This window comes from Ylistrum balloti, unplaced genomic scaffold (genome assembly GCF_031769215.1).
Source record: "Ylistrum balloti isolate Yb309-2 unplaced genomic scaffold, AGI_CSIRO_Ybal_v1 Utg370160, whole genome shotgun sequence".
NCBI classification, from domain to species: Eukaryota; Metazoa; Mollusca; class Bivalvia; order Pectinida; family Pectinidae; genus Ylistrum; species Ylistrum balloti.
In genome coordinates, this window is record NW_026782156.1 from 993628 (window position 1) to 1017199 (window position 23572).

The 23572-nt window shown below is 34.4% G+C and overlaps 1 protein-coding gene across 1 annotated transcript in view; it reads right to left on the reverse strand.

The window, feature by feature from the left end:
* The window catches only part of LOC132550984 (sperm flagellar protein 2-like), a 29421-nt gene that overhangs the window by 4980 nt on the left and 869 nt on the right, over positions 1-23572 (reverse strand). The window contains exons 2-29 of the mRNA XM_060215085.1: positions 22132-22234; positions 21626-21878; positions 20849-21066; positions 20336-20429; positions 19884-19954; positions 19418-19625; positions 19031-19219; positions 18518-18705; positions 18076-18241; positions 17633-17749; positions 17314-17416; positions 16561-16646; positions 15124-15184; positions 11141-11346; positions 10552-10655; positions 9681-9940; positions 9144-9279; positions 8873-9014; positions 8662-8739; positions 8267-8333; positions 8011-8148; positions 7435-7583; positions 3071-3198; positions 2589-2655; positions 1914-2240; positions 1108-1346; positions 522-723; positions 27-228 (exon numbers count right to left, since the gene is read on the reverse strand). Of these exons, the coding sequence (XP_060071068.1) occupies positions 27-228; positions 522-723; positions 1108-1346; positions 1914-2240; positions 2589-2655; positions 3071-3198; positions 7435-7583; positions 8011-8148; positions 8267-8333; positions 8662-8739; positions 8873-9014; positions 9144-9279; positions 9681-9940; positions 10552-10655; positions 11141-11346; positions 15124-15184; positions 16561-16646; positions 17314-17416; positions 17633-17749; positions 18076-18241; positions 18518-18705; positions 19031-19219; positions 19418-19625; positions 19884-19954; positions 20336-20429; positions 20849-21066; positions 21626-21878; positions 22132-22234 (4302 nt within the window). The remainder of the gene's footprint in view (positions 1-26; positions 229-521; positions 724-1107; positions 1347-1913; positions 2241-2588; positions 2656-3070; positions 3199-7434; positions 7584-8010; positions 8149-8266; positions 8334-8661; positions 8740-8872; positions 9015-9143; positions 9280-9680; positions 9941-10551; positions 10656-11140; positions 11347-15123; positions 15185-16560; positions 16647-17313; positions 17417-17632; positions 17750-18075; positions 18242-18517; positions 18706-19030; positions 19220-19417; positions 19626-19883; positions 19955-20335; positions 20430-20848; positions 21067-21625; positions 21879-22131; positions 22235-23572) is intronic.

The following is a 23572-nucleotide window of genomic DNA, read 5'->3' on the forward strand; positions in this document are numbered from 1 at the left end:
ATATATCCCATAATGCTGTGACATACAAGGTGTGGGAGTGGCCTGCGAGTCCGTGTCCTTCTTTTTCTTGGGTGAGGGGCTGCGACTCTTGCCCTTCTTTCCCTTATCCTTTGCACCCTTGGCTTTGGTTGCAGCAGCTGCAGCTGCTTGCTTCTCTCGCTCTCTTTCTTCATCTTTCCTCTTCTCTGCCTCCTCTTGAGCCTCTCTGGCAGCATATTCTGCTTGGAGCTGAAAAAAAAATACAAATTATCATCACTGTTTATTACCCCCATGTACATGTATATCAAAGAGCTGTACTTTCAGTTTGGAAACATCCTGGATAATCAAATGATAAAATGTCCTTTGTATTGCACCAATAACTGTGTAGATATAAATCTTCATACATTACAGTCCTGAAGGAACCTTTACCTACAGTTTATTGTTTCAATGTCAGTGTTCTTAAACTTTTCCCTAACGAACTAGAATATGATCCATGTTGCTCCCAAAAAGTTGGGGTTTTTTTGTGGGCTAACAACACTTACAATCTGACCCAAGCCTGTAACCCCAGTCTGGTAAGCATCATAGATGAGTTTCTCATCAGGATCCATGGGAGGGGCAGGACTCTCTGATCCACTTGTTTCATCCTTCTTTCCTCCCTTCTTGTCTTTCTTGTCCTTACCCGAGGCTCCTCCAGCCTTGGCATCTGCATCTGGTGATACTGGTCGCCGGGGAACCAGTGGAATTCTGTAGTGATACAGGGAAGTTATGATTTTTAAATTTCTTTTTTAATTTGATTACATGTATCACTTTCACAGTTGTTTTTTTAATCACAGGCCATGAAAGAAAAAAATTATCAATAGAGATCAATATTACTAATTGACAATTTTGTAATTTCCATGCATCATCTGGATATGTATTTATCAAAACCAGCCATATCTTCTGTTGTTCAGTATAAAGAATTGCCAGTAAATACTATTTCATGGTTTTGTAATAAGCCCACTTTTTTTATTTTTGAAGGGTCAGAGATTTTTAATCTGATTTTTTCCATGAAAGAGAAAGAAAGTCATTAGTACATGTACATGTATCCAAACTTTGCTTTTTGTTTAGGTGTAGAGTTATTGGCTCTACCTTTTACGACCAGTCTCTTCAGTTGGTGTAGGCTCAGCAGATTCTGTTTTCTTTTCCTTACTCTTGTCACGTTTCTTTCCAGAAGGTGTTCTTGATTTCCGTTCCTTTGGTGACTTGGATCGGCTTGAACGAGGCCGGTCCCCAGATCTGGGTGTTCGGGGTGGCTCCTCCTGGGCTGGAGGGGTAGGGGTAGTTTCACTGGCAGCCTTGTCAGGGGAGTCAGGGCGGTCTACTGGCAGCTGTGTATCAACAATAGGCAACATCTTCGTAGAGAAATGTCCATAACCCCTACATCCTAGTTATACAATTCTCCTACATCCTAGTTATATAATTATCCTACATCCTAGTTATAGAATTATCCTATAGCCTAGTTATACAATTCTCCTACATCCTAGTTATATAATTCTCCTACGTCCTAGTTATATAATTCATATAAAACAATACTGGCTATACAATTCAGCTAAGACTCAAGACATACAAATTCAGGAAGTACCTTGAAGGTGTTTACATATCATTCAAGGCTTTTCCAATTCTGGAAATCTACCTAAATTTAATATGGTTTTTTTTCACCCCAAAATTAACTTAAGTAATCCTAATTTCTCTTTATATCCTAACCTAACTGTACATTCTATGGTTCAACATAATACCAAATAAGCTTAGTGTTTACACTTTCTTAGGAATACGACATCTAGAAGAAAACGAACATGTGTAAATCTCTTCAATAAGGCGACACAAAAATGACTGAAAAAAAATCATATGATCCTTATCTTCTCTGCTCTTTGTATTGTAACAAATGTAACACTGACCTCTATGAGGGGTATCCTGCTGTAGTTAGCGTTGAGTTCATCAGGAATGGTTCCTTCCATGCCACGGTAATAATCTTTCATCACTCGAACAGTGTCCTGGTACCTGTCAACCTCAGCCTGCATCTGTGTCAGGTAGTAGTTACTGAGCACGCCCAGACGGTCATCCAGCCAACCATCACTGATGATGTTCTCACGTTCTTCTTCTGACTGTGCTTTACGGGCATCACAGATCGACCAGAGGTCCTCACGAAGGTCATCTACACGCTGGTGTAATTCTGTCTTTGTCTCCTCATCATCTCTCATATCATCTGGTACCTCATTATATTCCTGTGTACCAAAAACATATCATGCAATTTTATGACCAAGATTCATAGGTTTCATATATTAGTACACCTAGCCATTAAGTTTTTTTCAATCAAATCAACACACCTTATTTATTTGTTGAATATTTGCTGAAAACTTGAGTATAATACAATGGGTAACACTTATTTAGTACTAACATATCATATTCTATTTAATAGATAGAACTTGTGTTCAATGACATATACAGCATGATAAACCCACAGCACATGTCAAAAATTGTTCTTATTTTGGGACTAATTTTCAAACAAAAATTAAAATCCAGATTTTCTACATAGAAGAGTATGTTGAAGATCGTATGATTTATGAACCTACTTTCTGCCACTGCGCCTCATACACCTGTTTGTTATCAGGTCTCCGCAGGAAGGCCAAGAAATCTTTCCTACAATACACATGAAATTAAAACAATGAGTAGACAGAAATATGAAGAAGGGAAAACTCATTGCTGACTTGAAATAGAAAAGTTCACAAAATGCTGCCCAAGGGGATGCCACAATATCTCTATCCTCATGACTTACAATGAATATGATGCAAAAAATTCAATGATAGATGATATATGTATCTAAAGACCAATTTAATCTTTTTGTCTGAATATCTAAACCAACATATCAGCAGTTGATTTGATTTTCTGGAGGGGATTTCAAAGTTATGATCTACTTCTTAATATATTTCAAATCATTCACTTAGATATAGGTTGTGATGAAAACTTATCTTCACCTTTATATAAACAGTAAACTTTTCAAAAATATCTACTGCCAATTATATGATTAACTTAATCATCATTACTTATTACTTACCTAATTTGATGGAAATATCTATAAATATTTTCTCGTTCCTCCCTCTCTTTACGGAATACATGTTTGGAATTTTTGACATAAGTCTGTTCTGTAGACTCCCAGTAATTAGCAAGGATAGTGGCAATCTCCTGTGGACAAAAAATTATGAATCAAGTTATGTATTCATTAGCATATATGGAAATTTATTTTTTGACGGGTATAAATGACCGTAATTTATCTGTGAAGAAAGCATACGCATCAGCATTAGGATATTTAGTCAAGGTTGCCAAGGACAGCAGTGTAGAGAAACTTATTTCCAGACTACGGTCTTGGTACCTAGAAAAGGAAGAGGAGTCAGCAAGATTGGCATGTGGATTAACACTTCATTCCATGAGCCAACACAGTCCAGATATTTTAAAGAGACACGCCACTCTGGCCATGCCACTTGCTTTTTTTGCAATGCATGAACAGAAGCCTGAGGAACAAAAATCCAAGAATCCAGAGGACAGTCTGTCTATCTGGGATGAAGTGTGGCTGGAGGTCACACCAGATGCAGAGATTTCGGAAATTAGCACCCAATGCGGATCCAACACCAACCGCATGCCTACCCATGAGCGACTTGATGTTGTGTTAGGACAGGCAGTGGACAAATTATGGGAAGCATCCATCAACAAAAATACCAGGACAGCTTACTCGTCTGGTCTTCAGTGTTTCTTGTCCTTTGCTGTTATGTTTGGTGTGACATTCACTGGTGCTTTACCTCAGATTTCTGAGGAGGTGTTAGTGTACTTTGTAACTCATTGCCATCAGATGTTAAAACTGAGTGCAGCAACCATTCAGGTGTATCTGGCTGGAATTCGGTACTTTTATATTAAGGCAGGACACAGTGATATGATAAGTCATTCTTCTAGGTTAGCTTATATTATGAGAGGTATTAAGAAAAAGTCCAAGCAGTCATTACCAAAACGGCTGCCCATAACATTTGATATACTTGAAAGGATTTGTTCACTCTTGAACGGTAGTGTTTTCTCAGCTTTTATGGATTTACAATTACAATGTATGTGTCAGATGGCTTTTTTCGGTTTCCTTCGCTGCGGTGAATTTACAGTACGGTCTAAAGTCGATGACCAAGGTTGTGTATACATGAAAGACATCAGTATAGCGCCAGATAGATCTTGTTATACTTTTATGTTGAGGAAATCCAAATGTGATGTGTTCCAACAAGGTGTTCATATTAATATCCATGAAAATGATGTGGTTCGTCCAGTTATGACGATGGATCAGCTTTACAATTTTAGACTTGGTGCAGGGGCTACTCCCGATTCTCCTCTGTTTCAGGACAGATATAGTTCTGAGGCCTTATCCCGAGATAAATTTCTGTCTTATCTTCAACAAATTATGGACAGGTTAGGACTTGGAGACAAACCTTACAGTGGCCATTCATTTAGGATAGGGGCAGCAACTACCGCTGCTGCCGCTGGTATAGAAGATCATGTGATTCAGACTTTAGGACGTTGGTCTTCTGACTGTTACACTAGGTATATAAGAGTATCTCAAAATGTCGTTAGTCAGGCTCAGAGAAACATGTGTAAACATTAGGTCCTCTGAAGGTATCTGTCTTTCAAAGTATTATTTTTTATACATCTTATCGTTATTATCTTCTTGGGGCTCTCACTCATTGTTGCTGTACACATAGCAAAAATTCATTCGTTTGGCCATTAGAATTTCAGGAAATTCTTTTCCCCATTTAGATAATAACTAAATTTTACATGTTCAATCGGATAATAACATGTTATCATTTAAGTTTCGGATCAGGTTAAATTATTAGGAAGTTAATGTGTTATGTGAATGTTTTTGTAAGGTATACACATGGTGAGTAGCCCCAAAGAAGAGCCAAATGTATTTATTATGACAATCTTGTTATGTAGTGTTTTAAATAATAAATAGTATGTAAACCCTAACTATGGCGTTTCTTATGTTGTGTATAAAATGGAAATTTATTTAATTTGAGTTTATACACAACATATCGTCATCCTTATTTGCTGGCTGGTGTGTGTAAGCATGGGTGTATAGGTTATAAATTGATGTAGGTTATTAGTACAGACTTATTACTGACGGTAGATATTAGTTTGTTTACATTTATGTAGGGTGTCTAAATTTAGTATGATGTAAAAGTTCACGTGATCAGAATCAACCAATGAGAGCAGTTGCTTGTAAGAGAGAGAAAAGTGTTGAAAGTGTAGAGAGAAGCAGCACGTGGGCAGGTTTTTAGTGGCATGGGACAGTTATAAAACTTTCCCACCCACCATCCCCGTACATCACCCTTGCTTTGTATATATTTCTTAGTATTTTTAAAGCCATTGTTTTAATTTTACATTTTGTTAAGAACATGTATTTGGGCTACTCATCATGTTTTTGTTGATGGCTATTCCCAATCTTTTTTGCATATGTATTTGTGTGAGTGTTTACCTGGTATGTTACAAATTTAATTATGTATTATTTTAGTCATATAAGCTGCTTATAGGTTACATTGTTTAAGTTTTATACCCTGTTTCAGGATTTAGTCACTTACATTTGTTCAACGTAACAGGGTTGTTTAAAAAATTTATCCTGTTTCAGGGTTTGTTAGTCACTTACCTAGTCAAAGTTACATTGTTGATTCAGAGTTTATCCTGTTCCAGGGTTTGGTCCCATAACCTGTTCCAGGTTAAATAGTTGATTAAGATTTTACCCTGTTCCAGGGTCTTGTACCATAACTTGTTCCAGGTTACATCGTAGATTAAGAATTTACCCTGTTCCAGGGTTCGGTCTCATCCCTGCTGGGTGCTTCTGAAGGGTTGGGTAGCCCAGGAAAGTCAGCTTTCGGATAACCTGTTCCAGGTTATATCCAGGTTATATCGTAGATTAAGAGTTTACCCTGTTCCAGGGTTCGGTCTCATAACCTGTTCCAGGATATGTGGTTGATTAAGATTTTACCCTGTTCCAGGGTTGGTCCCATAACCTGTTCCAGGTTAAATGGTTGATTAAGATTTTTCCTGTTCCAACGTTTGATCCCATAACCTGTTCCAGGATATGTGGTTGATTAAGATATTACCCTGTTCCAGGGTTTGGTCCCATAACCTGTTCCAGGTTAAATAGTTGATTAAGATATTACCCTGTTCCAGGGTTTGGTCCCATAACCTTTTCCAGATTAAATAGTTGATTAAGATTTTACCCTGTTCCAGGGTCTTGTACCATAACTTGTTCCAGGTTACATCGTAGATTAAGAATTTACCCTGTTCCAGGGTTCGGTCTCATAACCTGTTCCAGGTTACAACGTAGATTAACAGTTTACCCTGTTCCAGGGTTCGGTCTCATAACCTGTTCCAGGTTACAACGTAGATTAAGAGTTTACCCTGTTCCAGGGTTCGGTCTCATAACCTGTTCCAGGATATGTGGTTGATTAAGATTTTATGTCCCATAACCTGTTCCAGGATATGTGGTTGATTAAGATTTTACCCTGTTCCAGGGTTGGTCCCATAACCTGTTCCAGGTTAAGTTGTTGATTAAGGTTTTACCCTGTTCCAGGGGCTTGCACCATAACCTGTTCCAGGTTACATAGTTGATTAAGATCCTACCCTGTGGCAGGGTTTGGTCTCATAACCTGTTCCAGGTTACATTTTGATTAAGGCCATTAGAATTTCAGGAAATTCTTTTCCCCATTTAGATAATAACTAAATTTTACATGTTCAATCGGATAATAACATGTTATCATTTAAGTTTCGGATCAGGTTAAATTATTAGGAAGTTAATGTGTTATGTGAATGTTTTTGTAAGGTATACACATGGTGAGTAGCCCCAAAGAAGAGCCAAATGTATTTATTATGACAATCTTGTTATGTAGTGTTTTAAATTAAATGCATTATTTGATGTTCTGTATTGTTTGAATAGGTGATTTATGGAGAAAAACATTTACAGTATTTATCCTGAAATAAGCCCAGGATCAGATATTCAATACTGATTCAACGGATGATTTATGGAGACAAATATGTTACCATATTTATCCTGAAATAAGCCCAGGATCAGATATTCTATATTGATCTGATGGGTGATTTCTGGAGACGTGTTACCATATTTATCCTGAAATAAGCCAAGCCTGTCACCATAAAATCTCCCCTTAAAATCAGGAGCAATGCTTCTTTTAGTAATATGAAATAGCATTTGTCTGTTATTCAATCAATATATATTGGAGGGCTTATTCTACCAGACATGGGCTTATCAACAAATAGATATGATATCTTTATGGTAGTTTATAACAAGAGACCCTCATTAAACTGTTTTCTTTTGACTCGCCCAGTGTCATCATACCACACTACAGTACAAACTTCCAGGGGCACTTTACTTACATCTTCCAATTTGAGGTTGACAAATTCCCACTCTTCTGAACCTGGTTCTGGGGGTGGAGGTCCTTTGGGTTCTTCTGGTTCTGGCTCTGGTTCAGGTTCAGGAGTCTTGCCCTTCTTTCCTGATTTTGTCCTAGATTTAGGTGATGATCCTGAAGAAATTTATTGATTTATTGTCATTCTTTTATTTTTGTACTTCAAATACAATGCCCTTCTTGTAACGTTTATTCATTTTGAATGATACTAGCTCTAATACATATCAAAGAGTATCCTGGAGGGGGCCAAGGGGCCCTGGACCAATCAAAATTGATCAAATACTCATTTTTCCATTTTCTTTCAATACTATATATGATGGTCTGCCTTATTTTTGACATTTAACAGAATGTTGAAAAAGGCCTATAGTTCTTAGCTCCCTGAACTATCCCTGCATTTAAAGACATGTGGTTATAATGTGATACATTTCATAATTCGATCTTAATACTTTGTTATCCTTAATAAACAGATGAAACTAGTAATTAACCAAAACTGGAAGCTAAAGAGATTGTGACAAAGAGTAATAAAGTTAATATGAAAACTAACCCCTGCTGCCTTTCTTGGCACTTCCATTTTCTGATTTCTTGCCACTTCCTCGTTTAGGAGAGGCACTCTTTTTGTCTTTGGGTGATTTGCTCCTTGATTCTTTTGATGAAGGTCGTGACCCTGATTTCTTTCCTGATCCTATAATGTAGAGGAAAGAAGGATAATTACAAGATGTATGACGAGATAAGGTGGTATTATTGGATTTTCATCAGATGCAGCGAAATAATTCTAATGAAGAATCAAGTTCTCTGATTACCTTTCCTTGAGGAAGGTCTCACTTCCTCCTTAACTTCTTCCTTGGGAGGTTCTGGTGGTGGTGGTGGCTGAGAAATATAGATAGAAAAAAATATGACATTATGAATGTCAACTGAAGCACATTCCCACAAAATAAATATTTGTTGTAAGTATCTGGGTCACCTTCTCTTAAAATGTCTTTGGAGAAAAAAAAATAAATCATACTATGAATACCTTTGTTAAATAGCCAAATTCTCTTGTTAAAATGTTTGACTGTTAATAATACATTCTATAAGAAAACCATCTCCTTTATGAAAATGCTCTCCTGTTCTTTGTAAATTCTTCAACCATATAATCTAGATATTCAGAATTCATTTCAGCATTTTTTTACCCCATTAAATTTTTTTCTCTACTCACTGGTTCCTCCTTAACCTCAACAGGCTCCATGATTTCAGCAGGTGCAGCTGAGCTCTCTGGGTCCTTTATGCCTTGTAGCTAAAAACGAGAAAAAATTGAGCTATCATAGTACCGAAGGGGACGTAACCTAAAATATAGCAACATGAAAAACTACAAGGCAGAATAAAATGAAAAAAAAATCTAAGAGAAAGGTTTAAACAGAGTAACCTACCCTGTTCATTGTGTCCTCAAGGATCTTCTCTACCTCCAGATACACTGAGTGAGCACCTTGAGACGCATCTACCTTTGTCAAGGTACCAAACTTTACATACCATTTCTCCAGTTTGGGCCAGGCATCCAGGAAACGAGTGATTCTAAAAAGACAAGTCTTGTGTAATTTCAACTTCGAAAATTTTCATTTGTGTTAGAAACATTTTTTCAGAATAGATGTTCTATGATATAGGTGTAAATGATGTTTCATTATAGAAATGATATAATTATACCTGTGCTGGATTTGTTCCTGATCATGGGCTTGGTCTTCTATTGCTACCACCTGTTCTTGTTTGCCTACTCCTGTGGCACTCCCCTCTGGTGGGGGGTTAAACTCCTGGTGGTACTTCACGTCAGATTGAGGCGCATCTAAACACCAAAATAGTTCTCAGTGACAAAATAGCCAATAGTTAATGAGAATCAGCAGAAAGTAGTTGTTACAAGATTAAAATTAATACTGTTCACATGGTTAGGAGTACAAGTCTGTCCCAGACAAAGAAATGATGCTTGTTAAAGTCTACATAGCTGTATAAATGTTAGAAAGGTATCCCCATGAAAGAATATTTTCCTATCAATTTTTCTTTATGTTATAGAAACCCTAAAATACAAGAAAGAAAATGTTTTGGCTTCAGCAATGTTCTTTAATCCTTTGTTATTGTCTTTGTGGCAAATGGGCAAAGGGGTCAAAGTTGAACAGCAGCAAAAACTTCTAAATACATATCTTATCCCTTCAACTATTTCTTTAAGAATATGAAAATGATTCTACTTACAAGATCTTCCAGCTGCCCTCTTGAGACAAAGCTCATCAGTGATGTCAAACTGTATCACCACATCAATTCCACTTGCGGGTTCTGGTGGTGGCGGAGCAGGTCGAGGGTCTGGAACAAGACTTGAACGTTTTTGCTTGCCTTGCTTCTTTTCTTTCTCCTGGCCAGCAGCAAATCCAGTGAGTGCCTTCTCCAGCACCTTAGCCTGGTTGTAGTTGGCAGGGAAGCCATCCAGTACCCAGCCTGTACCTTCTGGAATGTTTCTGCCATAACCAATGTTTACATTATATGATAAAATGTATATACTAAATGGATCATTTCCCAATTAATGTCCATCAAACAACATTCTCCAAACTTTTCTTTGACATTATCAATAAAAAGACAAAGACCATTTTTTGTATCTATAATATTCATACAGTGACATACAATATTACACTAGATTCTTCACATCAAAATTTTCATAGTGTTGATGAATTTATACTCCTACAAAGAATTCATCTTGTGTTAAACAGGGAATGAATCTTTAGATCCAAGTCAAGAAAATACAAAACATGTTTTGTTAAAAGAACTATTATCTAGATTTATTCACATGTATGGTAGTATTTGGAAACAGATTTAATACCTTGACATAATTAGATACAACTCTAATGTGTAAAACTGATGAACAAAAACTTTCCCTTTATAATTCACTTTTAACGATTTACAGATGGAAGTGTGGTACATGATTTCTTGTATTAGTTTATCATGTAATTTTGCTCACCATAGAGGAGAATTCTAAAACAGTGACAGGCTAATATTCACAATAGGACCTCTGATTTGTGATTTTGTAAAGATGACATAATTTTTTCTGGAAATGTGTAGTCATTCTTGTTACCTGATTTTGTCAACCAAAATATCCACTATGATTTGATCATCTATTGGGGCACCTCTCTTCAGATACCTCAATGCCTTCGCTCCAAGTTTGGAACGATTTGTTGGCTGTAATAGCAAATAAAATCAATTTAAGAATTTTATTTCATAATTTTTTTTTAAAAAAAAAATTGATTTAGTTACATATGAAATAACAGGTTGGAGGGAGCACAGGTTATACAAAGTACAGCTGACTAGTAAAACATACAAAGATCCAGGATATATACATGTACTCTAAAATCAATCTTTTCACGGGGCTCAATTTCACGGTTTTCAAAAAAATACCATTTTGTGGACATTTGAATTCATGGATAAATATAGCTCAATAAAATCAACAAAATTAATTTCTCAAAAAAATCAATAATTTCACAGTATGTAAATAGTATTGGCACACTATGAAATATCCCTTATTTACATTGCAAGTCACCTACGTGCTATGACAGGAATCAAAACTCACAAAAGATTATAAAATTGATTTAAAATTGCATTTACAAAGTTAGAGGATCTTTTCAAGATTGAAGAACTGAGGATAGACTTTCTACACTATTTCTCACCACTGGTTTTGGGGCTGCCTTCTCTTTTGGCTTCTTGGCTTTCTTGGTTGCATCAACCTGTTCGGTAGAGGCAGATGGCTCCGCACCTGGTGCTGTTTCAGTTGGTTCTGCAGCAGCATCACCCTCTGTAACAACTGGTTCTTCTGATGGAGGTTCTGTTGGTTTGTCACCCAAGCTTGCTGCAGATGCATCAAGGTCAGTTGGTGCTGTGATGATAACATAAGTTTAGTAAAGTACTAGTTAAAACATGATGATAACATAAGTTTAGTAAAGTACTAGTTAAAACATGATGATAACATAAGTTTAGTAAAGTACTAGTTAAAACATGATGATAACATAAGTTTAGTAAAGTACTAGTTAAAACATGATGATAACATAAGTTTAGTAAAGTACTAGTTAAAACATGATGATAACATAAGTTTAGTAAAGTACTAGTTAAAACATGATGATAACATAAGTTTAGTAAAGTACTAGTTAAAACATGATGATAACATAAGTTTAGTAAAGTACTAGTTAAAACATGATGATAACATAAGTTTAGTAAAGTACAATGTACTAGTTAAAACAATCTTCATGTTGTGTTAGTAAAGGATTACCTTAATGATAGTTATTAATATTGAACCTTGTAAAAGAATTTTGAATACTTGTCAAGAACAAGAAGTGATCCCAGATGGATCTTGTCACTCAATATCATAGTTATGATCTTCTATACAAATACCCTTTCTTATCTCTTCTTTCCCTTTGTATGCTAAATTTTAAACCTGAAAACTCAAAAACACTGACTTTTGGACATCTTTGTTACCAATCAGATCCAAAGAGTAATACACAGTTCAGGGCACCATGGAGAACAGAGTTTAATACTGAAAGATCCTTACAATGCTCACTGAAAAACAGTGCTATAAAGAATTGAAGTAAAAGTTCAAGAATTATGGGTTCGAGTCAACCATAAAACAAGCCAGGATCCTGACTGAGACTTACAACAGAACTATGATATTTAGATCGATCTATTTTGACTGTTTTTACTTGATCAGCACAATCTACCTTCTGCCTATGGTTTGTTATTATCTGTTTGAGTAAACCTGTCGCCTGGCTACCAATATAGAGAGAGAAAAAATGTATGTATGTTTTCCTTATTTCTAAATTCTACATGATATAAGAAAGATTACAGCATCTATGTAAACCATCACCATAGGTATACTGTAATAAAAAAGATCATGCAGTTCTATCAGTAGCTGACATGCACCACAACCAACCTTTATGAACCAATGAATAGCTTAATTTGAGGGAAATTCCAGTTTTATCAAAATCATTACTAGTATATGATCTTCAATTTGAAAATTATGAAAGGTCATATCTAGACAGGACAGCGGTTAAACATGGGATGAAGTTATAAATGATAATAGATTTAAGAAATATAACTTGCTCAAGGGACCAAACAAACAACGACAAATGATCATCCGTCATTTTTCTTTTTGTTTTTTTTGGGAGGGGGGATTGGGGTTGGAGGAAGTCACTTGTTCAATTCATGTTGGAACACAACAGATATTGCTTCACATGTTTCGTGAAGTTAACTTTTTCATACCAAGCTTTAATGGATAAGGAGATGAGCTATGAAATCATGCTTTTGTGATCATTGAAAAAAATCAGTTATTTCAGCTGATTCTGAAAAAAATAATCTGCTGGATTGCAGACAAGCAGAGAGAAGAGCATACAATGGATATGATGGGAAGGACTATACATAGCTCAGTTACCAGGGCCAGTTCAGTCTCAATTTTATTTACTATCTAACCATTACTGAACACCATTTTCCTGATGTAATTCCCTATTAAGATTTAGAGTTCTGATTCAGATCCAACAACATATTTATTGATACTATATTTAATGGTATGTTAACCATGTTTAATATCACACCTGACAAACGATATCAGTCAGATATACAGAACATCTGTATATTCACTAGAAGGATGACAACATTTACAGCAAGAAGTTTGTTATATAGGATGTCACTTTACACAGTGATCAGACAAGTAGGTTTCACTATGCATGTCTGGGTGGCTCAAGTTTGACAGATTATCAGGTACAGAACACATAGATGTTAAAACCTAGCTGGTATACTGCCATCAGATGTCACGCAAAAAATTTTAATCAGAAAGGCATTTTGGGAACATATGTATGGAGAAAATGTTGTTTAACTGAGCCAGCATAAATTAAACCATATAACTAGAAATATGCAATATACAGCTTAACTAACAGCCAATAGATAGAATATACCCACAGCTAAACAAACCATGTAATCACTACGGTATTTATATGTAATACAACTACTGCATATGGACGTTTTAAATTTCCTGTTTTGATCACTCCAATAGGATCTTGAATATATGATATATTGTTTCTGGTGTGGAATGTTGTGGACATCATTTTTTTGATGGTATGCTTTAACTGTGTGAAAATATCCTACACATGCATATTTCTAATTATACAAGACCTAATAACTAAGATTGGGTCTAACATGCAGTGATATATACATACTATTAAAGAAGTAATACTATATGGGAGAGTATATATAGACAGTTAGTACTAGTCAGAAAGAAGGAGAGATTTCCACACATAAAATCGTGCCCATATACCTCCAGCGTGGTGGGTTATGTACTCAAGAGTTCCCTCCCCTGTTGGTGCTCGAACACAAATCTCAATTCCTGGACAAAGCATGGTAATGGGTACACATGTGTTAGTGCAGTCACAATATATAACAGTGTCACCACAGGGATAAGTGATCAGTCCAGCGGTATTTACACATTAGCACAATATTGTAAAGCTTTTCTGGTTTTATTTTCATTTTTTCTTTAATTCAAAACATTGAAGCATATTTTCTTTTTCTGAACAGCAGAGAATTTTGTGCTCACCAAAACACCTTACCAGCAGACAAAAAAATTAGACAACAAAACATTTCCTTTCCTTTTGGGATTCAAAATATCTTTTCTCTGTGCTTACCAAAACATCTATCCAGCATACAAAATAATAAACCAATTCAAAATTCCTTTTGTTTGAATGTTTTAAAAGTATACGGCTACTGTGCCAATAAAGAAACCTGTGAATACATACAGTGTTTACATCACCAAAAAAAAGTGTTATGAGAAAACATGATATTAAGCAATAAGAGGCAATAACAGAAGTGACAATAACTGATTTTACTGTATACAAGTGTATGTATCTTTATCAGAATTTGGCATTATTATTTGGAACAATGTTTTGAAAAAAAAAATTCTATTTGGAATATAAAAGTCTAATATTTGAGGAGGAATATGTTAGCACTAATAGTAAAATGAATATATATGCCAATAATTAGTACCACTAGCCAGACACTGAATCAATTAACAACCACACCCTTATTGTTCAAAGCTTCATCATCTGTGAACAAATGATTTTTATTTTTTGATAAAGTTCCTTAGTGAGTTACGTTTTTCTGACCAAATGTTCAAATCTTCATTTCAGTATAATTCACATTCAATTTGAACAATCATAAACCAGTTTGGTTTTAATCAGCTTTGAACAAATGAGTTCTGATTTGCTATCAAAATTCACAAATTTTATTTAGTCACCAAAGTAGAGGTGTAAACATACAGCAGTTAAAAGTTAGGAAGAAAATGAAATAATCAAAATAAGAAAATCATTCAAAATCTATTGCAATTACAACAACAATACAAATAATCAGTATGAATTTCCCTACATAATACTCAAAATATTGCCTTCAACATTCTGAAATAATCATGTTATACATTTATATTGAATTGTATAAGTTTGGGATGATTCAAACCTTTTAAACAAAAAATCACTTTCTATTACAAAAAAATCTATTTTACGCAATGTGCATATATATGTGATGAACAAACAATGATAAATCTAAACAGCGGGGGAAAAGGCAGAAAAATACAAAAAACGGGAGATAGTGTAAGGGATCGTAAGTTGTTTAGTATATCTACCTGATGGCTGGTCTCCTAAGTCTGTAGCTGATCTCTCATCAACTGTTGTTGACTCAGACTCCTATTTAAAACAGATAGATTAGAGATGAAATTAAACAAAATAGCTAAAACATTTCAAAAAAAATTGAATCAGAACATAAAATTTACATTTAATTGTTGTAACAAATTTAGATGCAAGCCATGATCAGTTATCAATTTACTCATGAAAATAATTGATATCAATACATTGTAAAGGAAACAAAGACGTCAATAAGATATTCAGGCAATGTAGTGCATAGACATCATTTTTTTCAATTTGTTTTTAAACTTTACGACACAATAAGAATGGTTATATCAGACCTAGTTACCACAGGTACAGTTTGTGCAAATAGAAAAATGCAAGAAAGCATACCAACTTGTTATTGACATGTATGAATGTATTTTTAATACTACACAATTACACTACAACAAACAGTTCAAACTCCACAGTTACAAAACAGAGTGTTGATACAAAGGATAACTGGACGTAAATGACGTGACTACAGATCACCCAAACAAAATTTTATTAAAATGTCATTTTAAATGAAAATCACATCATGTAACTCTATCTCCTGTGAGGATGTTCAATTCCATAACTACAGATCAATCCCGTAGTGAAGATTTGACAAATATTATTTTGATACAAAAATTTTCGGTATCTCTGACAAAAATTCATCATATATACCAGATCAATGGAATTATCCACACCTATATCTTCTTCAAAACATACAAAATACATCTACACATCAGTATGGAATACACAGCAAAAAATAAGCTATCTAACTTTTAGCAAGCTTCTATGTCAGAAAGCAATCACTTCTACTTTTTATCTACAATCATTGTTAAGGATATGATGTGCATTATATTTTTTTTCGAAAAATGCCATGCAATTTATAAGATGCAGATACTGGTACCATTTCATACAGGTAGGTATACCAGTCTATAACAGTCAAGTATGGTTACATCACTTGGTCTGACACAGTGAAAATAATCCCACCAACATCTACGTTTGTAATAGGTTAACTAGTTCCATGCAAGTAGATAGCAGCACAATATTTGATCAGTAGACCTTAACAAACATATATACACTTTCTAAATTTAGTATGGTGAGCTTTTGTACTACAATCAAATTCAGTGAACAGTTTTTTTCCATATGTTAATTCACATTTAATTATTTTCAAAATTTGTCTTACCAGCCGTGACAGAGATTTCTGTATATGTACATAATATTTATTACATGATTGAAATAAAGAAACTTTGTAAGGTTTTAAATGATTGATATTTGAAAATAAATCATTGAAAATTGTAATAATGGTGAACTGAAGAGAATATAAGAATTCTGTCAAAACAATTCTTCTCAGACAAGAAAGTATACTGAAATACAGGTTTCAGAATACAACATTTTGTACAAGAACCTACCTCGACCATCATAGTTTCCCCAGCTTTGTGTGCTTCTACTGCTTCGTTGATTAACTCATCAGATGACAGCACCATCAAGCGATGTTCTATACAAACATATTAATGCATAATGTAAAGAACTAAAGTTTTGGTAGCTATATTTCTTTAAGTCTTATGAATCAAAACTTTAATTTTGGAAATCTGTAAAAAAAAAATTCGAACAGATTACATGAGAATGTACATGTAAAGATGGTGAAATATACCAATGAAACATCAGACTTGAAATGACTCCAGTGAGCATTTTTTAATAAAAAAATATCATTGGAGTGAATTGACGAAAAATGACCTCTATCACTTTCATTTCAACAAATTTTAATCAAGGTGGGTTAACAGGAATGAACTTCATGTAATGTACTGGCTGTTGATCCAATAATATAATATATAATATAAGCCATATCTCTTCTACATGTATTTTGTTTGTGCAACCTTAAACTTCATATGTTAAATACCTGCTATCTTCCTTCCTTACATATTCACCACCTATCTTTTTTCAAAATGCACAGAAAATATCAATTGGACAAAGAGAAAGTTTATTACTGCCTAGTATATAGCATATATGAATGAATTAATATTCATTTTTCCAATTTTTATGAAATGAGAACATTCTCATAGTAATATGAAGGTTTCACTTTTGTGAAACTGGCAACCAACAAAAAGCAACTAATAAACATTTTTTTCTCCTGTATAAAGATATCAATTGTAATTGTTGATTACCTTCAGCTAGTTTTTTCACAGCTGTAGACTTTCCACTAAAGACTTTTCCAAGTATGCAAGCACGTATTGGGAAGGGAGGGAACTCTGGAGGTGGTGGAGGAGGCTGCAATAATCCAAACATCATTTTTGATCTGATAATTTCAGGGATATAATTTTTAGTGTACAGAATTTAAACAGAGTAAAAGTTTAAATAACAACAGTAATAAGTCTCTTTCAACACTTTTCAATATGAAAAATGTTTATGATTGATGTGGCTGATGGATTGATATTCTAAACTGTTATCAAAATAGTTTTTACTACAATGAAGTTACAGACTCACACTTGGAGGATGGACCATGTTGAAGAGCCTCTGTATAATGTGGCCCATGATAGGGTTGTCCCGTGGGGGCTTGGTCACTTCACATCCTTCAGGGGGCTGCCACTCTCCGGTCATGTTCTAGTGAGAAAAAGTCAACAGTGTTAAAGAGTACAAAATCTTTATCATCAGATAAAATAGTAATTCAGCTGTTTGTAGATGAACAGTAAAATGTTCCTGTTATCACAATCTGCTTTCTAATGTGACTTCTGGTTGTTATTTTGTTGCTACATACCTATCAGTATATTTTGTTTATGGCCTGAGAAATATCTAATACACTAAAAAAGAATCCTTTAGTACAGGATAATCAGAATCTTTCATTTCTCCAGATAAAATACTACAAATTTATCAATATAGCATCAGTTTTCAGGGGAGAACAGCAACAGTTTACAATGCACAAAAATTACCTTATACTCCATGAAATCACCCTCATCTAACAACTGTTGTCGCTCCTCCTCCAGGATCTGTTCTGGGGTTGGTTCTGTCGACTCAACAGGTGCAGCCTGCTCAAATAGAGGTTTGCCTGCCACAAACAGGGATTTCCATTCTCGCATCAGCTTCGCAGGTAGTAACCTAGCAATAACACCAGCAGGTCATAAATTATTTGTAGATAAAGGTGATGTCTCATGCCAGTCATAGAAATAAGTAACTTTCTTGTCTTAAAAGGCTTATATCATCTTATATTCAAAGAGTGTTGTTTGACATTTCCCAGAAAAATATCACTATACCAGTAGTATAAATGTCAGAGATGTGTTATGGATAGGAGAAAATAAAAGAGAAATGTACTGGAATCTCATTATCATTAGAATCTGTGAGGAGGAAATAATAAAAACTTGTCAGCCTACTTACTTATCAGTGAGCTCTCTGTATTCACCAACTTTACAGGTGAAGTTTACCAACTCGTTAACAACATCCATACACATGTCATAATGCTTCCTGTATTTGTTCTCAGCACGTTCTGCAGCAATCTGGTCATGTTTTTGCTGATCTTTACGAGTTTGCTCTTCATATTCTTCACGAGCAAGTCTAGCCAGATCCTGCGAACAAATTGGAAGAAAGCATGATAGCATTTCCAACAATTTCTCTCAAGATGACATTTTCAAAATGTCCAGTATTCATATATCAATTGACTCAGTCTTGACTCGTACCGTATCTTTTTGTTATATGACATATTTATGACATCTCTTTTTTCACCTGATCATTATTTGCTCTTTAACTTGAGGCTTATACCAAAGAAGTATAGCAACTTTAACCATTTTGATCTTACTGATACATGGATATCTTTACTTTGTTTTAATCAAAGAAAATGAAAGGAAAATATCACCAATAAAATTAGAGAACAACAATGAACTATCAATTTACAGCTTCTCTGTTGAGTGCATCTTCGAAGTCCTTCAGACGCCGCTCCTCATACTGTTTCTCACGGAGAATCCTGTTTTTACGAATGACTTCCTTCTCATGACGTGTCTGCAGAAGTTGTACAGCAATCCTCCTTTCCTGTTGAGACTGTCTCATCAAACGGTTTACCAGCATCTCTTCTCGGCGTGCCTCCTGAAGACATCAACAAGAACTGTTAGTAAATCTAATGTAAATAAAGATACTAAGAGTCAGTTATAAACAAAAGACTCAAGATTTGACTCCTGTTTATAGACACAAGTGAAGCTATCATAAGACAGATATTTCAATGTTACATTTTTCATAAAACATTGAAATTACAAAAGATATCTAACATGTTTGACTATATCGCACCTCTTGGGAATCATGTGCCATTAGCTGGTCAACAAGGACTTTCCTCCGTCGTTTTTCACGCTCATTTCTGGCTGCTTGGTCCTCTTGAAGTCGCTTACGAATCTTGCCAATGTATTCATCATTTGAAGCTGGTTTGATGAGGTCTATTGATTCAGCCATAGGTTTCTCCTCATCTCTCACCATGATGTACTCCAGGTCTATAGAATCTCTACAAAAGGTGGTGTGTGTAATCTTAAATATAGTGCCTTTTAATACATCTTATGTTATATCATCTAGTAATTTTACCATACATTACACTAGGTATGGTGCATATTTTGAAGAAATGCATTACAATTTTTTTTCGATTTTATGCAGCTTCTCTCTTTCCGAAAATACTTAATGATCTTTTCCAAAATACTATTTCGAAATTGCCCTAAGCAGTTTGATGATAGTTTGTTCACAAAGTAAAGATATTTCAAAAACTTACTCATCCTCCTTTGATGGTGGCAAAATCATCTTCATTTTATCCTCAAAATGAAATATTGACTGCTGTGTTTCCTGTTTACAAAATAAAAGAAAACTCAAATTGCAATATTCAATGTAAATTGAAGCAAATTTCAACTCAAAATTTTTTAATGAAACGATGTTATCAGAGATGTTGAAAATTATTAGATCAGTCACTGCTTGCTTCTGGTTTTCAGTGACATTGGTAAAATCATAAAAAGTCTTGTTGTCAAAATATCAATTGTCATATCTTTGGACAAAATAGCCAAAGGAGGCCTGATATTTGACACTCTGTTACATTTATATTATAATCTATATATATATTATATCATTTTCTATTGTATTTCAAACAAATACACAAAAATTGAAAAGAATTTTCTTAAAAAATAAAAGTAGTGCATTAAAAAGCAATTCACTGCCATTCAGCGTACTTACATTAGCTTCTTTTTTCTTCCTCATGTCCCTTTTTTTCTGAATGGCCTTAGCTGTTTTGCCTGGTGGAGGTTTGGGTATATGCACTGTTGCTGCTCTACAAAGACAGATAGCTATCTTCAAATGATGTTTTATGGTCAAAGAAAATTTGATGGGCATACATGCAAATCAATATATAAAATAAAAGAAACTTTGGATAGCAGAACTGATTTATGCATGATTTCATAGATATTTTCATGTGAATACTTATATTCATATCATGGACTTAAAATTGTGAGTACTCAATGAATATCTAGCAGATGGAATCATTATTTCATTGTTTACTTGATTGAATTAGTAGTCTATAAAAATACAATCTGGTACAAGTGCATCTGATAGAACAGTATATCTGATTTTCAACATCTTTTTTATTCATATAAAATCATAAATGTCTTCATTAATTCATCAATATTTAATTCACAGTTAAAGAACTTGACACCAGTCCAGTCCTAAAGATATCTGAATGAAAACACTTACTGAATTTTAGCAACAAGTTCACTCTGTTTTTCTCTCATCAAACGAGACCTATTAAGTAAAGCCTCTCTTTGACTCTGTTGTTGTCCTTTGATACGCTCTTGTTCCAAAAATCTGTCTTTAAATGCTGTTTTTTCCATCTCAATTTGTTTTTCATGAAATCTGTCAACAAGGGCTTCCAAATTTAAATCTGTTTGTCTTGGGGTGGCATGTTTTAATCGCTGAAAATAGAAATAACATCCTTTATGACATATACATCTATTGTCATTCAAGCAGTGTCACTTTAAAGATTACTCGTTTCTGGTCATTTACTTATATAATTAGAGAATCTGTATCTATATCTATATACATATCTATACAAATGTTACATTTTACATAAATCTATGTGACCCTGGTAAATACTAGCAGTAAAAGTGTCAGACTAATACCACAGAGGTCCCGGGTTCGAATCCTAGTGGAGACATTGAAATAAATTATGATCTCTATCACATCTATATTCAGACCAATCAATATTCCAAACTTAAGAAATAAAAATTGCCTCCCATCTGCCCCTAGCCTAAAGTCTGAATTATTGAATATATTTCAGTTATGATGGTAAATGAAAAAGTAATGAAAGGTCTCCATTCTTATTTTTATTTGACCTTAATAGTTCATCTACAAGGCATATCATTATTACCACATTACTTTTTTGACTACAACCAAAACATCATGTGATATTGGTTCCAGTCTATCTTTCACCATTTGAGGTGTATGATCATCAAGCACTAAAACTGTACACACCTCAACATAGATACCAGTTTCCACAGCATTCAGTTTAGCTGGAGCAGCTGGCCTCATGGTTTCCATGGCAACACCTGTGAGGTTTGCCTTCTTTTTGTTATTCAGAGCAATATAAAGTTGATACATGAGCCTTGTAGCCACCCCATGTTTTTCTGTCATCACATCACGTGCAACATTGGTATCAAATGGTATAGCCAGAAGATGAAGGGTAGGCTCAATACGAGTGAAATTATTGAGCTTTGAATCTGCAGTCCTGTCATGCAATGGAAAATTATAAAACATACATCATTTTGCTTTGAAACAGTTTGAGAAATAATACAGCTGACTCAAATAAATCATTTTAAGGTTTATTCTATATGCACTTGTATATTTCAACAAAACCGAAGTTTAACATGAAAACTATACTTTTTTTGTCTGCATGGTTCTTTGAAACATGTAGCAGGTAAACAATTTTTCTATTTTATTTATTTCATAACTAAACATAATATAAGTGTTGTATGACTTACTTGTTTTGGGAAAATTGATCAAAATCATCTTGTAGCTGGTACTTATGTAAGACCTCCCCTATCAGATATCCAGAAGAAAATTCTCGAGAAAATGACTTTTGGTCTGAAAAAAAAAAAACCAAGAGAGATGTTAGAAAAGTAGTGAATTTAGAAGTCACAAACTAAGGTATGCTGTACAATACTGAAGACTTCAGTCAGTGTCCAACATAGCTTTTTCTTTTATGGGCATGAAACATCTGATCACATCATCACATGTCATTTATCTTAAGAGTAACAAAACCAAAAGTAAAGCCAATGTCACTTCAGCCAGTAAACTGGTTATTTACTGGCTGACTAGTTTTCCTTCTGATGTGCATCAGAGGGAAAACTAATTGGCTTTTAAACAACCCACTCACTGGTGATGTGTGGTGTATGTTGTGATTGAAACTTACGTGGATTATCTTAGAGCAGATAAATTACCTGACACCAAAAAAATTAAAAACAGAAGCATGAAATCTTTTAAATGTATTACAAAAACTCAGTTTCTGAAATATTAGCTTTGGAAAACAAGCAAATAGTCTGAACCACCACTTCATGGAGATCAGAAAAAAGTCAAAATCATGTCAAAATGAATAGTGTTAATGACCACAACAATTACAGATGAAAAACACTGTTTCTGTGCAACCCTTTTTTGTAAGGCAATGCAGTCATTTTACAGAGCAACGATACTTTCTAAAACAGGTAATGCTTGTAAAAAAAGCATTAAAGTGTTTGAAAGTGTTTTCTGACCACCATTACAAGATCTTCCAAGAGTTTTCATTATGTAAAATGACAGAAGAGTTCATTCAAAATTTAAACTCTAGACCGTGAGAAAAAATCAAATCACGTATAGATAATAAATAGTCTGAACCCTGTGGAATACATTGACATTTTGTTTTGTCATTACTTACATATTACTATGTAAACCAATACTTCATTATCTACATTCAAGTAAAAGTTTGTTTTTCTTTAATTAGTTCTGAATCAATGAGCCCAGTGATATGTCCCCTAGCTGACATGTGGAATTGATCCCTATTTTAATCATGTAATGCTTTTGTGGCAGGATTGACTTTTAAAATAATGTGAATTGTATTGTCTCCGTAAATGTTAAATCTTGTTTATTAGTTTACATCTATACTATATCTTGTCCATTAGTCACTTGTATACTTAAGTAGTTAGTCTCATTATTGTCTTTTTATATAGTGTCATGTGGTCATTGGTCAGTTAACTTTTATCTTACATCACAGTCTTATTTTATTGGTTCTTTTGATTTTGCGGTTTTTGTAAGTTTCGGTCATTGTTTGACTGACGGACAGATTAATCGGACGCTTTGGTAACATTAATCTTTATACCTGCAAACCAGTAAAGTAAGGTTATATTTATTTTAATATCTGCCACACTCCCACCAATTGTTATTGTATTT